At 44.5% G+C, this 12,292-nt stretch overlaps 1 protein-coding gene across 1 annotated transcript in view; it reads left to right on the top strand.

The window, feature by feature from the left end:
- The window catches only part of LOC144135400 (uncharacterized), a 34,552-nt gene continuing 22,260 nt past the window's right edge, over positions 1 to 12,292 (top strand). The window contains exons 1-2 of the mRNA XM_077668064.1: positions 1 to 354; positions 10,047 to 10,182. Coding sequence (XP_077524190.1) covers positions 300 to 354; positions 10,047 to 10,182 — 191 coding nt within the window. The 5' untranslated portion in view covers positions 1 to 299. The remainder of the gene's footprint in view (positions 355 to 10,046; positions 10,183 to 12,292) is intronic.

The following is a 12,292-nucleotide window of genomic DNA, read 5'->3' as shown; positions in this document are numbered from 1 at the left end:
AATTGAAATAAACGGCGCCAACAAGTGGGCCTACACGAGGGCGAAAGTTGGTGGCTCGCGTTGTGTGGCAGGGATAGCGTTATCCAATCGGCAGCCGCCGGTCATGTAACTGTGTCGTTGCGTTTGAACTAAGTAAATAAACAGCTGAATAAAGAAAGCGCGCACGGGAGAGTTTGCTTCTCCATAGGCCTGTATGGGTGGGTGTGAGTGGTCTAGTCGGGCTTGTTAACCGATGTGCAAAGGCCGACCGAGAAACAGTGCCTTATTTGTTGCCTAACCACTCGTGCGCGCCTAGAGTGATGGAATACCCGCGTCTGATTTTCGTCGTGTTCATCGCGCTGTGGAGTCGTCAGGGTGAGTCGAAAGAATTGATGTGTGACGTCCAAATTGCTTTGTAGCGCACGCCGTAATTATTGGGATGGTGGTGGTGAAAAGCCTTTATTTAATGAAAGAGATGAGCCTCTTTAAAGAGCCCCGCAATGGGTGGAGTCCTTATTCCGGGACACCATTGGTCGAATCCGCCAGCTTAGCCCTCTTGACCAAAGCCTTTTGGGACTGAAGGTCCGAACAGCCAAGCAGGGCCGCCTCCCACTCCTCTCTGGTAATTATTGGGAAGCCTGCATGGGCGACATAGACAAGCATTGCTAGTCGTAAAGAAAAATCAGTTCGGCATCAAGCCAGTAGGCAGCCTTTGTAAGTATGCTGTATATATAGTCCGATACGAGTCAAGAAAAAAGCAGCTTTTCCCCTTCAAAAGGACTCACTTCTAGCTAATGGCGACGGTCGATTGTCGTGACCCTGCTAGCGTGACAATTCAGGGAGTGGCAGATGAAAAGGGCTCGGCTGCCGGCCCGAAAGACGCGGGTTCGATCCTGGCCGCGGCGGTCGAATTTCGATGGAGGCGAAATTATAGTGACCCGTGTGCTGTGCAATGTCAGTGCACGTTAAAGAACCCCAGGTGGTCGAAATTTCCGGAGCCCTTCACTACGGCGTCTCTCATAGCCTGAGTTGCTTTGGGACGTTAAACCCCTATAAACCAACCAAACAACTTCCTGCATATTCATGACAATCGGCCGACGCCATTGGGTAGAAGTGGGTCCATTGACGGGGAAAAGCCGCTTTTTTCTTGACTTGTATCCCACTATAGGATGCATATTCTACATGAAATGCCACACAGTACGAATAACTGAAAACGTGTAAAGAGGGTACAAAGGATGGTGACCGCTTTCTAGTGGTTGCTCGTTAGGTGCTGATCACTGCAGTTATGAGGCCGCGTTATTTGACCCGCAGCCTCAGCCGCGAAAGATATTAACCGGGGTGGCACACTTCGCGAAAGCTATTTTATGCGCGTACCAAGGTAACGGTATTGTAGTCAGCCACGGGAGCGTCCTCGGCCTAACATTTTTGCAGCTTAATGGGTGACACTTCCTGGAACCAAATGTTTTGATGTTCACTTAAGATATACAGCTGATTTAAAGGCTTTCAGAGTATCTTTTCTTATAAGTAAAGATAGGACATTAGATGAAAGGAAAATGCTTTGATTTCAGCATTTTGGGGAGCCATACAGTCACAATGCTTATAATCCTGTTCAGTGCGCCTTCCGTTACTAAGAATGGCCGAATTCCTCATCCAAAGCCTGCGGCTAACCATGGATGATCAGAAAATCTGCAAACACTTAATACTAAAACGTGATGATGCGTAAGAGCCCGTGGACACCAACGATTATTCTCCGCTCATCAACGCAGGAACAAACTTTTCCTCTAATCAGCGCCTGACAAATTAACGAAACATTCAACGGACCGGGAGGTTATTCGGAATTGGTTCAGCGGTTGCCGACTAAAGTAGTTCCTTCGTTGCATGTAGCATGCGAACGTTCATGTGCCCGTGATAGGAGACGAGGGAAACAGTATCAATACGTGGTTCCAAATGCTCAAGCTTATTTGGCACCGTGGCTGCTAGGGTTGCTGATGTATCTTGACGGTGCGATGGTGTTCCTAGGCATGCGCAGTGTGGGATAGCTATTGGCTCTCCGTGTCGAACGTGTGAGAACTGACTGGTGAGTACCGTCCTTGCAAAAGTATGCCATGCAACGGGGTTTGCCTCTGATTCGTACAGCGAAGCCCTTACGGCATCCCAAAAGTCGAAAAGGTCAGGGAAAATGCTAAACTGGTGGCGGCTGGCAGCCATACATTTTTCCGCCAGCAATTTTTTGCTCAGACCAGGCGTGCTTAGTAGGTAAGTGGGCGGAGAACGTTTGATGGCCGAAACAAGGTCGATTGCTGGTCACGTGACCAGAAGCACGTAGGAACTTTGTGCCCGCACCGATACGCGTAGCATGTCCGCGTCTTTGTCACTCGCTAGACGCCACAACTAAAACCAAAGACGGCACAGTCAGTCGCAGCTCGATCTGTACTCCGATAATGTTAGGAGCAGAAGTATCCACTGACTTCCCTCTCTTTTTTCCTAAGACGAGCAAGGACACAGAGTCCAAGCAATCCACCGTTCGATAAGAAACATTCTTCCTTAATGGAGATCGAGGAGCCATTGTACTACGCTCAGTATGCATACACTTTGAGTGGAGGCAATGAAAATTGAGAAAATATAAACAAAAATAAAGTGAAAAGAATACAGTGTGCAGTGAGAAACACCAGATTGAACTGATATGAAAGTTTTCTCATGCCTATAGGCCCATGCCTATAGGCATGAGAATATAAGCTAGCCTATAGGCATGATAATATATATAGGCATGAGAATATAAGGCTTATAAGCCTCATGCCTATAGGCATGGGGCTTATAAGCCTGAACCGAAGGGCTAAAGATTCCTTGAATATTTGGGGCAAGCTTCTCAGTACGGAAAACATCAATCACAACTATTCTTTTTACATATATGTCGAGTGTTACCTCTTGCATGACAGCAATAGTAGTTTAACGTCGCTCAGGAAGGATTATGCAAATGAGAGCTCACATACTTTTCGATTGAAGAAGGAGCGTGGAAAATGGCGGCAAAGAGAAGACATGCGTTACCTGCTTGGCAAACGTTTGAATGTATGTCTCAGACACCGCCGCGAAAGAAATTTTTGCTATGTCTTGATTAGTGCAACCGAACAGCGCTTCTACTCAACACAGTGGGACCGTTGCCAAAACTCATAAAATAATAAATACAAGAGACCACTGTCTACACGTGCATTTTTAACCTTGACGCGCTGACACGGCCGGCGCCAGTCGTTCCCATGATGCCACGCTGCACGGAAGCTCAAAGAAAACAACATAGGTATGTGATGAGATATAATGTGCCTCCGATTCTGCAGGCCTGATAAAATCGGGGCCCTCGGCCTAGAAATTGCAAGCGACATCGGTGGATGTTTTCCGCGAAAGTGTATAATCAGACCTACAAAACGTGACCAGCCTGAAACCTTCGACGCCCCAAGCTGAGCGTGATTGCCCCCTTGGCAATAGTGTACTGTATTATTTTGGCACAGTGGAGGCCACGCCTATATTGAGTAGGCTAGCCAGATAATGTTTGGTTTTGCTTGTCGGGGTTTAACGTTCCAAAGCGACCCAGGCTATGAGGGACGTCGTAGTGAAGGGCTCCGGAAATTTCGACCATCAGACTGTTCTTTTAACGTGCACTGACATCGCACAGTACGGGGGCCTCTAGAATTTTGCCTCCATCGAAATTAGACTGCCGCGGCCGGCATCGAACCCGCGTCTTTCGGGCCAGCAGCCGAGCGCCATAACCACTGAGACACTGAGAGAATATTTCTTTCAGCTAATAATTTTACTTGCTACAAAACACGGCTGAAAGCCCATTATCTGAGGGAGTATAGGTGTCTTCAGAGAGTTGTTCATTAGTTCAAACACTTTTACAAAGGTCATAAGTATACAGCCGAGGGTCCTATAGTCAAAAGGATTTACCGGGACCCTCGATAGATCACTACAACAAAATAAATAAACATCATAGTTTGCAGATGCTTGTAAAATACAGAAAACAACATATCAGTACTTCGACACAAAAACAAAATCTAGCATCACAATAACACTGACAAGAGACTTATAAAAAGTATAAAACATCAGTATCCCAACAAAAATGACCGCAGCTTATTCTTGAATACAGGCAAGGAAACTGAGATTTTTAGTGTGAATGGCAATGTGTTCCAAAATAAGATGGCTGCAAAAGATAACGCCATTCATCCGTAATTGGTATTGACTTTCTCGTTATTATATGATTATGATATGTTTGCATTTGCATTCCATGACTTTAGCTTCCCTAGTGCCTTTACGGGGGCCTCCTGATAGGGATCGCTTCAGTTATAAAATATTACTCACAAAAAGGCATTTGAAACGCACTTCGAAACTTTAACAATCCGTTTCCCTTTCAAGTCAAAGTCTGTAAGAGACAATGCAGGGATCAACAAAATTGAATACCTCGAGCAGAAGTGTTTTTATGACGAAAAAAACAAACACCGCAGTCAAAAGAAAACTAACTACAAAAAACAAAAATGAAAAAAATGTGAAAAAAGTTTTCCAGAGCCCTAGGGTGCATATTAAAACTGAGAAATGAGACATGACTGTAGCATATGCCAAAGCAGCTATGACAACAGAATAATCTAAAAAGAAAACGGATGAGAAGGGCGGGACAAAATGGTTACAGAAGCACCTGGAGCAGAAAGCGACTGCAGGGCACCTTCAAACACCCTACACTGCAGAATCAGCCCTGTTACAAATAACTGTTACAAAGAAAGAAAAGTCTATTCGTTTATTGTCCAAAGAAGGAATTTCTAATCACGAATGTACGCGTTAGATATGGGAGCTTATTTTGATCAGTCTGGATCCACCAAGTTTCACATCATCTTGAACAATAAATTTAAAAATTAGTCACAAGCATATCAAAATTTCAGCCTTGTCGATATGCTTGGAAACTTGTAACGAGAGAAAACTCGCCCGTGCGTAAGAGTTATCAGCGACTCGATCAATCACATTTAACACTAAAAGGTGTGGTTCCTTTATGCCGCTTTTGATTCGACTTCGGTATTACATATACGGGATCCCATACAATGCCCACGTGTTAAAGCTGCTTCCTTACTTCTTTAGTACCCACTGCGACGGTCTGGTGGCTGAAGTGTTCCACTGCCATGCCCAGGGACCCGAGTTGGAATACCGGCCTCAGTGGCTGCATTTCAACGTAGGCGAAACGCAAAAATGATGGCGTACTGTGCGAATTCAGGCACCCGCAAATGGTCTAGTTTAATCCGGAGCCTTCCACTAGGGCCACTCGCGTAGCGCATGCACAAATTTGGGAGGTTGAACCCAACATACCAGCACATACCGTCAAACTTCTTGAATTCCAAATAGTTTACACCTCTGGACTCCTTCATTAATTTATGCCTCCTGAAATTGAGTTTCGCTTTGTTAGTGGAACTGTACTGCCCAATCACGCTCAAAAGAATTACCTTATCGGCCTCCTCCTTGTTCTCTATATAGAACTGGTTAAAATCATTTTATATATCATTATTATTATAATTATTAAATAGTTTCAAGAAGCTCTGAAAATAGTGCACGTGTTTGGGGAACAGTTCAGCGGGCACGTAAACAGCAGTGGCTTTCTTTTATTTGCGAGGCGGGAATTAAACTTTTTGAGGTGTAGCATCATCGACAATCGCTAACGACGTTTAGTGACTGCTGATAAATTCGTATTTATGCTCAGGGGTCAGTTTAGTTTATAATCTTCAGAGATATTTGATATTCGTCCGCACACTATCAAATCTATGATTAGGTTTGATAAATGTTGGTTTGTTGTCGACACACGCAAGTAAAAATGATTCGAACCCAGAGCACATATACCTGTGACGCACCGCATGTCACATAAATCAATCGAAGTGCGAAACCCGACATATAGGTTCGATTATTTAGTAGGGGACCACCGATGTATATTAATTGCACGAAACGAAATTTTCCGACTCTAAGCAGCCTCTTTCCAACACAGACACAACCAGTTGCCTACACTCCGTCCTTTATCCCTTCCCTTACGGAGCGGTTCAGGTGTCCAACAATATATGAGACAGATACTGCGCCATTTCCTTTCGCCCAAAACCAAGGGCGCTCGACTTAATAATTGTTTTTTTTTTGGGGAATGGAAATGGCGCACTATCTGTCTCATATATCGTTGGACACCTGAACCGCGCCGTAAGGGAAGGGATAAAGGATGGAGTGAAAGAAGAAATGAATAGGTGCCGTAGTGGAGGGCTCCGGGATAATTTCGACCACCTGGGGATCTTTAACGTGCACTGACATCGCACAGCACACGGGCGCCTTAGCGTTTTTCCTCCATAAAAACGCAGCCGCCGCGGTCGGGTTCGAACCCGGGAACTCCGGATCAGTAGTCGAGCGCCCTAACCACTGAGCCACCGCGGCGGGTAGGCGCTCGACTACTGATCCGCGGTCGATTTTGAACCCGGGAACTCCGGCGCTCGACTACTGATCCGGAGTTCCCGGGTTCAAAACCGACCGCGGTGGCTGCGTTTTTATGGAGGCAAAACGCTAAGGCGCCCGTGTGCTGTGCGATGTCAGTGCACGTTAAAGATTCCCCAGGTGGTCGAAATTATTCCGGAGCCCTCCACTACGGCACCTTTCTTCTTTCACTCCCTCCTTTATCCCTTCCCTTACGGCGCGGTTCAGGTGTCCAACGATATATGAGACAGATACTGCGCCATTTACTTTCCCCCAAATCCAATGATTAATTATTAATTACTAAAATATAGAATGATAAGATAAGATTCTCCATCAAGATCAGAGCGTTGCTCATCCTACTGAACCGTGACAAGCATGGTCTATTCCTTGCTAACTTCGCGTAAAGAATCGAAATCAAAGGTGCTTTCTTCAAGAAAACGATGGACGAAATTGACTATTACGTGCTTCAGTTTTTCGCATCGTTGACTACAGGGAATAGAGCGATAGTTATCCACCTATAATCGATCACTTGCCTCGTGCACCACCACTATGCGGGCATCTCGTCAAACACTAGGCAAGTCAAGAGGGGCTCAAGGATGAACAAAATCAGAGAGTTGAAATATGCGATGTAGGAAAGCGCGTATGGCATGTTAACTGGACCCTCGGAAGACCTTGGTTTCACGTTTAGAAAGAAAAGACAGCACATTCACTTGCAGTCTGAAGTCCAGGTTGGTGTTAGTATTAACGCAAGATTAGTTATTGTAGTAATAGGGAGGAAAATGCAGAGGAAAAAATATTCGCCCGTCGTATTAGAGTTAGACTTCACGATCCGTGATAACTGCATCATTCCACCACAACTGACCCACGAGTTTATTATTGTTATCTAAACGGCATGAAAACTAAGCGCTGTATTCCGTCATGTATGTTTACGAGTCACTAATTAGAACAACTCCAGAGTGTTACCAATCGTTTGAGTTGACGTTTAATATGTATAATAAAACCGCTAATGCATTATATTTAACGACATGACTAAATTCGTTTAGAAAGAATGACAGGATTCCTGCCATGAACGACATTTGTTTTAAACACATGCATGAATGGACTAGCGCCACCAAGATGCCTACAATGAAAAGTGTACTAATGCTCTTTGAAGATAATATGGTCATATGCACGCGCAAGGGGGGGGGGGGATATGATCTTTCTACCCTGAGTCACTATGTTTATGTGTTTACTTCAAGCTTAAACTTGCAACTTCACATTAGTTTGGAAAGTTTCATCACTGTCAACTAGTAGGCAAGGTTCTTCGCCCCACAAAACAATTCTACCTCGGGTCTGTGCAGCCTGTGCAGTTTCTAAAGGTGATGCTTCCATTTGAATAAGCATGAAATGAACTGCGTCGAATTGAATGAGAGCTAGAACACAATCCGCATAAAAATACACATATATATTTGTATATGTGGAAAGATTGTGTAGGTCTGTGTACAAAACGTGTAGTCAGCTCTTGCTTTCTGCTGGTGCTCCGATAGGTGACTTCAGCTTCAAGCTGAAACCTATTAAGGAAAAAAATTTGATCATGTGCTAGCGCTATAATCCATGCTTTTCCATATAATATCAAATGCTATTGCAAATTGCTATGAGCGAAATTGTACAGGCAGTTTGTAGTACCAGTATTGCATTTGGTGCTTATTTTTGCCAACATATCCAGCAATCCTGGACAAAAGCAGTATTCAACGGGAAAGCCTTTATGAACACAATTTTTTCATATATTGTAAAATTTCACTATAACGATCAGTATATACGCAGATATCCCCTCGGCAGGATTGAATTTCGTTTTATCAACGTGTTTGCTATCGTCAAAAACGTTCCTTATAGATTTTCAATGGCAATCTTAACTGCTCGATGCGTGCGATGGAAAAACTTTAAAAGAAATATTTTGCTACCCATCCGAAGAATGAACCCTTACTTTCAGTATTTCAACAACAGTACCTTAGAATATCCCGATATTCAAAATTTTTGTTCAAGAATGCTGGACTTGCTTCATATGAAGTATACTGCTGTTCATTAATGTAAAAGTACGCCTTCTTTCTCTATAAAAGGCGCACACAAATAAGAATTATTCTACACATCTTACAGTACCAATAGGTGGCATTTTCCCTCACAAATTAGCAAGCCTTCCTGCATGATTCCCAAAAGCGTGTTCCGAAAAAGCGATTGCAACACTGGAGGCAATGGAGCCTCTCGGAAAGGAGGGATAGAAAATCAATGCCCAGAGGCCAATGATTGGAGAAATTGTGAGAGCGATGAGCGAAAAGTCGGGCAAGGTTGCCCACTTCACTTCTGCAGGAAACTCCAGTCGCCGGTAATCAATTTAAGCAAATTACTTGCTGTGTTCAAGCGCCAAGATTTCTTTCACTTCAGGAAGGAATCCTACGAAACTTATCGCTGAAACTGCGACGCTAAGCAGGTCGCAGTTAGTCGAGTTTCAGTAGGTAGTAAAATGATTGTTGGCACAAAAATGGGAGCATTCGTGGTGGGACTACTGTAATTTATGGTATACAGTACGTACCAAACGGATAGTCCGGAAGGTTCAATTCTGCCCGAAAAACAAGATTTCTTTTACTACATTGTCTGCACACGACATGTGGAATTGCGTTGGGCATTAAATTGTATATCAGGCAATATTTTCACATCATACTGCTCATCGGTGGTTAGAAAGTCTAGTCTTTGATGACAAAATATTCTGTAGTCCTTTTTTCCAGCTCGCGTAAATTATTCGTTCATTTTGTCAGCCACAGCGTTTTCTTGACAACGTCGCAAAGCATTCGCTAGGAGGATTAAAATTTCAAAATATACCGGAGCTGTTGCGCTGGGATGAAGCACATCTGGCCTTCTAGCTTTAAGCTTTTTGTTCCACCATTCGATTAGTTTCGGTGATTCGCTGCCCGCGAGCTGACGTTGTTACCCTTTCAAACAGTGATAGAGAAATTTGGTGTCCTATAAAGTGAAAAACATGCAGCGATTTCCGACAGATATTGCAGTTCTAATCGCGCCTGCATATAAACACCACCACAAACACTGCCTCACTATTTGTGGGATAATACCCAACAATTCTTGGCAAACGTTTTTTTGAACGAGAAAGAGTTAACGAGCGCATTTTTTTTTCATATATTGCAAGACTATAACAGTCAATAAATCCGCAGATCTCCCGACGGCAGGCTTTAATTTGTTTGTTATTAACGTTTTTGCCATCGTTAAAAGCGTTCCTCATTAGTTTTCTATGGCAGTCTTAACTGCTCGATGCTAGCGATGGAAACACTTCAAAAGAAAGCGTTTGCTACAAATCGCAAGAATGTACCATTACCTCCAATATTTGTATAACAGTGCCTTACAATTTCACAATATTCAAATTTTTTGTTCAAGAAGGTAGGACATGGTTTCAGTGCTTCGATTCGCATGCTACGCCTGGTAGAAGTAGTGTGAACAGCATACCCTGCATGTAACGGGTGCATGAGGCGAACGATTAATGTTACAATGCTATGCGCACGCAATTTCGTGCAGTGCCAAAGATGGCGAGCTCGATATCTGAGAAAACATTACAGGCTCGGCTAGCGCCCAGTTCAAGGATGACCCGAGCTGTAGCGATGACGTCATCGACGCCTGCGGCACGGACTTCGTCGTGTTCTCGAAAGGCCCCGAGATACCTGACACGCCGGAGAAGCTTGCCGAAAGCTGCAAGTGAGTGGGTCTTGCAGGCGCTTGCGAGCACAATCTCTTCGTTGCTGTGCGATCTTCAAGTTCCCAGCTTTCGATCTTTGCTTCGCTCAGTGTCCTTGCCGTAGGAATTTCAAGTCTTACGCCAAGACAGTTTCTCCAATAACGCGTGCTGCACGTCCTATTTATTTCAGCGCGTCGATTATCGTTACCGATAATGAGGCATTGCTGATGCGAAGGAAATTGATTTCACTCGAAGCAGTTCGACCAACTGCGTATCAAAATGCTGGCCCCGTGGGACCTCACCGTAGTTACCGGGATATGCTGCCTTATGATGATAGACAAGCTCGTTCATGCTAAGGCTACGACATCCTTCGGCGAAAGCTCTTTTTGTTATTACCTTGCACAGCCATTATAGAGTAAGCTAGTCGGTTCCGTATCATGACACACAGCACTTGATCATCAATAGCTAGTTACAGATTTGTTGGAGCCGCTACTCGACCACAAGTCTGAAACCTAGAACAGTGAGCGGAAAAAAAACGTTTAATTCCAAGACCGAGACAGGGGCGTACAGTACAGAGTGGAGGAGCAACTGTAGACCATGGTGAGGACACCGGAAATAACGCGCCACCGGTTACTTAATTTCATTCATGACACAAACATGAAAAAAAAGCAGAAACTCCAGATCACGCACTTAGAGTGTCTCATAAATGAATTTTTACAATATCTGCTGTTCAAGGCACGGTTGAGGTGTCCAACTATATATGAGACAGATACTTCGCCATTTTTTCCCCCTAAAACCAATTATTATTATTATTATTACAATATCTGCATACCGGATCGATATCTCTATGCAAGAATCTGTGCTGACCGCGGCTGCTGCGTTTTTATGCAGGCAAAACGCTAAGGCGCCCGTGTGCTGTGCGATGTCAGTGCACGTTAAAGATCCCCAGGTGGTCGAAATTTCCTTTCCCCCCAAAGCAATTATTATTAAGAATCTGTGCTGTAACCAGAAACTCCTGCGTTCGCCTGCTGGTCGGTGATAGCCCTCCTGTTTGGCTGGGTGGGAGAGGTAATAATAATAATAATAATAATAATAATAATAATAATAATAATAATAATAATAATAATAATAATAATAATAATAATAATAATAATAATAATAATAATAATAGGATTTTGGGGAAAGGAAATGGCGCAGTATGTCTCACATAACTCGGCGGACACCCGAACCGCGCAGTAAGGGAAGGTATAAAGGAGGGAGTGAAAGAAGAAAGGAAGAGAGAGGTGCCGTAGTGGAGAGCTCCGGAATAATTTCGACCACCTGGGGATCTTTAACGTTCCCGCCGCGTTGCCTCAGTGGTTAGGGCGCTCGACTACTGATCCGGAGTTCCCGGGTTCGAACCCGACAGCGGCGGCTGCGTTTTTATGGAGGAAAAATGCTAAGGCGGCCGTGTGCTGTGCGATATCAGTGCACGTTAAAGATCCCCAGGTGGTCGAAATTATTCCGGAGCCCTCCACTACGGCACCTCTTCTTCCTTTCCTCTCTCACTCCCTCCTTTATCCCTCACCTTACGACGCGGTTCAGGTGTCCTACGATATATGAGACAGATACTGCGCCATTTCCTTCCCCCCCCCCCCCAAAAAAAAAAAAAACCAATTATTATTATTATTAGCCCTCCACTACGGCACCTCTTCTTTCTTTCTTCTTTCACTTCCTCCTTTATCCCTCACCTTACGGCGCGGTTCAGATGTCCAACGATATATGAGACAGATACTGCGCCATTTCCTTTCCCCAAAAAAACCAATTATTATTATTATTATCTTTAACGTGCACTGACACCGCACAGCACACGGGCGCCTTAGCGTTTCGCCTCCATTGAAACGCAGCCGCCGTGGTCAGGTGGGACAGGGTGTTTCCGAAATATTCACACGGACGCCTAATTACATTGTATTGGCAATGCGACAGCATCCGAAACTCTTGATGCCTTGGCCAGAAGCGGCTGGTGGGGCTTGTAAGACCCAGGTTGCTCTTCCCGAGCTCTTCCTGCGCGCCACCTGCCACCGGCCAACGTTGGTAGATGGAGGCTTCACACAGACGTATCAGGTCTGATGACGTCATTTCCCTCCCTGC

The sequence above is a fragment of the Amblyomma americanum genome, chromosome 5 (assembly GCF_052857255.1).
Source record: "Amblyomma americanum isolate KBUSLIRL-KWMA chromosome 5, ASM5285725v1, whole genome shotgun sequence".
Classification (NCBI taxonomy): domain Eukaryota; kingdom Metazoa; phylum Arthropoda; class Arachnida; order Ixodida; family Ixodidae; genus Amblyomma; species Amblyomma americanum.
The sequence above is the reverse complement of the archived record's forward strand: the minus strand, read 5'-3'. Positions and strand labels throughout refer to the sequence as shown.